Source organism: Eptesicus fuscus, chromosome 2, assembly GCF_027574615.1.
Source record: "Eptesicus fuscus isolate TK198812 chromosome 2, DD_ASM_mEF_20220401, whole genome shotgun sequence".
Classification (NCBI taxonomy): Eukaryota; Metazoa; Chordata; class Mammalia; order Chiroptera; family Vespertilionidae; genus Eptesicus; species Eptesicus fuscus.
This window is the reverse complement of record NC_072474.1, coordinates 52,132,292-52,135,491: the sequence shown is the minus strand read 5'-3', so window position 1 is coordinate 52,135,491 and position 3,200 is coordinate 52,132,292. Positions and strand designations below refer to the sequence as shown.

The following is a 3,200-nucleotide window of genomic DNA, read 5'->3' as shown; positions in this document are numbered from 1 at the left end:
TCTCTAGCATTTGAATGTATTCTTCTGAGTGTAGTCAAGGACAATGAGTATCACTCTCAGTCTACGTGCAGGCTAATTTCTCTCTCCCATCTGTTCACAGTCACATGTCTTTGCTATCCTTTAAGACAGGGGTGGATAACCTTTTCTCTGTCAAGTGCCATTTGGATATTTATACCATCATTCACTTAATATAATTCACTTAATATAAATTTATGCTGCTATGAAAAAAGCTCTTAGATTTATTGAATTTTGAGTCCCCCTTGCCGGCCTTGGCAGGGCCAGAACAAATGATTTTGAGGGTCTTGTACAGCCCATGGGCCAGACATTCCCACCCTGCTGTAGGATATTAGGATTTAACACAACTTTATAATAAAATTTCTTTAACTTTTATCAATTGTGTCTTCAATTTTTTATACTATGTTCTCTCTAGAAATTAGTGAAGGATGTTTTTCCCACCAATTCATTAAGACATTCTTCCCTAAACCAAAGTTACCCATGTTGCTAAATTAACTATCAGTTATCTATCTGCCTCCTTTTCACTCAAATCTTAACAGTGTTTGATACAGATGATCAATTCCTAGTCTTGAATTACTTCCTTCATGACTTTTTAGTTTCCATATGCTCCTGATTTACTTCCCACCCCACAGATGTCTTTGTTTCATTGTTCATTGGTAGCTCTACTTCTTCTTCCCAAACTCCAAATTTTGGCATATGCCAAGGTTCAGTCCTGAGGTTTCATTTTATTTCCTTATATAAACTTTATCCCTGGTGACCTGTACAGCTTTACCTGCCCTCTGTGCATATAAACTCATCTCTAATTAATTCACATAGCTTAGTCCTATGATGCATTTATAATTTCTTTGATACTATTTTATTTCTGTAATACTTCCTGTGCTGTCACATAGTTGACGCTGAGCAAGTCTTTCCCCATTCTCTGCCTCTAATACCACCATTATCCCTAAGGCCCAATTCAGTGCTACCTCTCTTATGAAACTTTTCCTTATTATCCTGCCCAACTTAGCTGGAATAAATTATTTAGGTTTTCTCTCTCTGTGTTGTTTGTACCTCTTTTTAATACTTATTTAATCCTGGATTCTCTTATAATTTGCTATTTAATATTACACTACCCCTCCTAGACTGCAGTGCCCGGAAAGAACACCGTGATCTGCCCCAGCACGTCATGGAGGTACTCTTGTAGCTAAACTGTCCATAAATGCATAACTCAACTCCATCAGACACCCTAGACTTTGAATCCCTACCTCTCCCAGTCTATAAGACTTTCTCTTCTCTAGAAGTTTTGCCAATCTTTCCAAACTCTGTTTTGCTTCCCAGACTGGTTTTATTCATTTCTTATTTTCAACCACTTACAAGGTAGCAGACCAAGAATTTAAAATATTATATTGATTGACTCTATTTTGTTTATTTTTAATTTTTCTTGTTGACTTATTCAAAAGTTTAGCATTTCATGTATTTAATTTTTTTTAATAAAAATATACTTGACATACAATATATTAGTTTCATGTGCAAAACAGAATGACTTGAGATGTATATACCTTACAAAGTGATCACCACAATAAGTGTAGCAACCATCTGTCACTGTACAAAGTTATGATAATATTGACTCTATTTCCTAGGCTACACATTACCTCTCCACTGTTTATTTTGTTTAAATCCCTTTCACCTCTTTGCCCATCCCTACCCCTTCTATCGGACAACCACCAGTTTTTTTCTTTGTAGCTATGGGAATGTTTCAGTTTTGTTTTGTTTACTCATTTATTTTGTTTTGTAGATCACACATATAAAGGAAATCATACCGAATTTGCCTTTCTTTGTCTAACTTATTTCACTTAGCACAATGCCCTATAGGTTCACCTATGTTGTCGCAAATGACAGGATTTCATTCTGTAATAACTGTTGGCAAGGATGTAGAGGAAAGGGAACCCTCCTGCACTATTGGTGGGGTTGCACCATGAAGTTTTACTCAAAAAAGTAAAACTAGAATTACCACACAAACCAGCAATTCCATTGTTGGGTACTTATCCAAAGAAGATGACATTAATTTTAAAAGATATATGCACTCCTGTCTTTCTAGCTCCCTGGCCATTTTAGTGCCTGTTAGTTGGAGACCTTGCTACACCTAAGGCAGGAAGATGGTGGCTGCAAAGAGGACAGAAGAGTTGCTGGAGTGGATCAAGTCTAGGCTCCAACTTGTTATAAAAAGTGGAAAGTATGTACTGAGGTATAAGCAGACTCTGAAAATGATCAAACAAGGCAAAGCAAAACTGGTCATCCTTGCTAACAACTGCCCAGCCTTGAGGAAATCTGAAATAGAGTACTGTGCCATGTTGGCCAATCATCACAGTGACAATAATACTGAATTGGGCATAAGTGTGAAAAATACTACAGAGTATACGTACTGCTATCATTGATCCAGGTGATTCTGCTATCATTAGAAGTATACCAGCACAGACTGGAAAAAAGTAAATCATGCAACATTTCACTTTGATAAAACTGGCCAGAACTTGTTTTAAAAAAGTAAAAGATATATGTGCCCATGTGTTCTTTGCAGTTATTATTTACAACTACAGGCCCAGTGCATGAAATTTGTGCACTGGAGGAGTGTCCCTCAGCCCAACACCCTCTCCAATCTGGGACCCCTTGGGGGATGTCCAACTGCCGGTTTAGTGGGATTGGGCCTAAATGGGCAGTCGTACACCCCTCTCACAGTCCAGGACTGCTGGCTCCCAACCGCTTGCCTGCCTGACTGCCTGATTGCCCCTAACCGCTTCTGCCTGCCAGCCTGATCACCCCCTAACCACTCCCCAGCCAGCCTGATCAACGTCAAACTGCTCCCCTGCCGGCCTGATCACCCCTAACTGCCCTCCCCTATTGGCCCAGTTGCCCCTAACTGCCCTCCCCTGTTGACCTGGTCACCCCTAACTGCCCTCTCCTGCTGGCCTGGTCACCCCTAACTGCCCTCCCCTGCAGGCCTGGTCCCTCCCAACTTCCCTCCCTCCCCTGCAGGCCCGGTTGCCCCCAACTGCCCTCCCTTCCTGGCCTGGTCCCCCCCAACTTCCCTCCCCTGCTAGCCTGGTTGCCCCTAACTGCCCTCCCCTGCTGGTCTGATTGCTCACAACTGCCCTCCCCTGCCAGCCATCTTGTGGTGGCCATCTTGTGACCACATGGGGGCAACCATCTTG

The 3,200-nt window shown here is 41.5% G+C and overlaps 1 protein-coding gene across 1 annotated transcript; it reads left to right on the top strand.

The window, feature by feature from the left end:
- Window positions 1-2,150: 2,150 nt before the first annotated feature.
- On the top strand, window positions 2,151-2,484 carry LOC103287836 (60S ribosomal protein L30-like). Its single transcript, XM_008143529.3, is given in 3 exon segments — window positions 2,151-2,382; window positions 2,385-2,408; window positions 2,411-2,484. Coding segments are annotated over 3 exon segments (330 nt in total).
- Window positions 2,485-3,200: the final 716 nt, after the last annotated feature.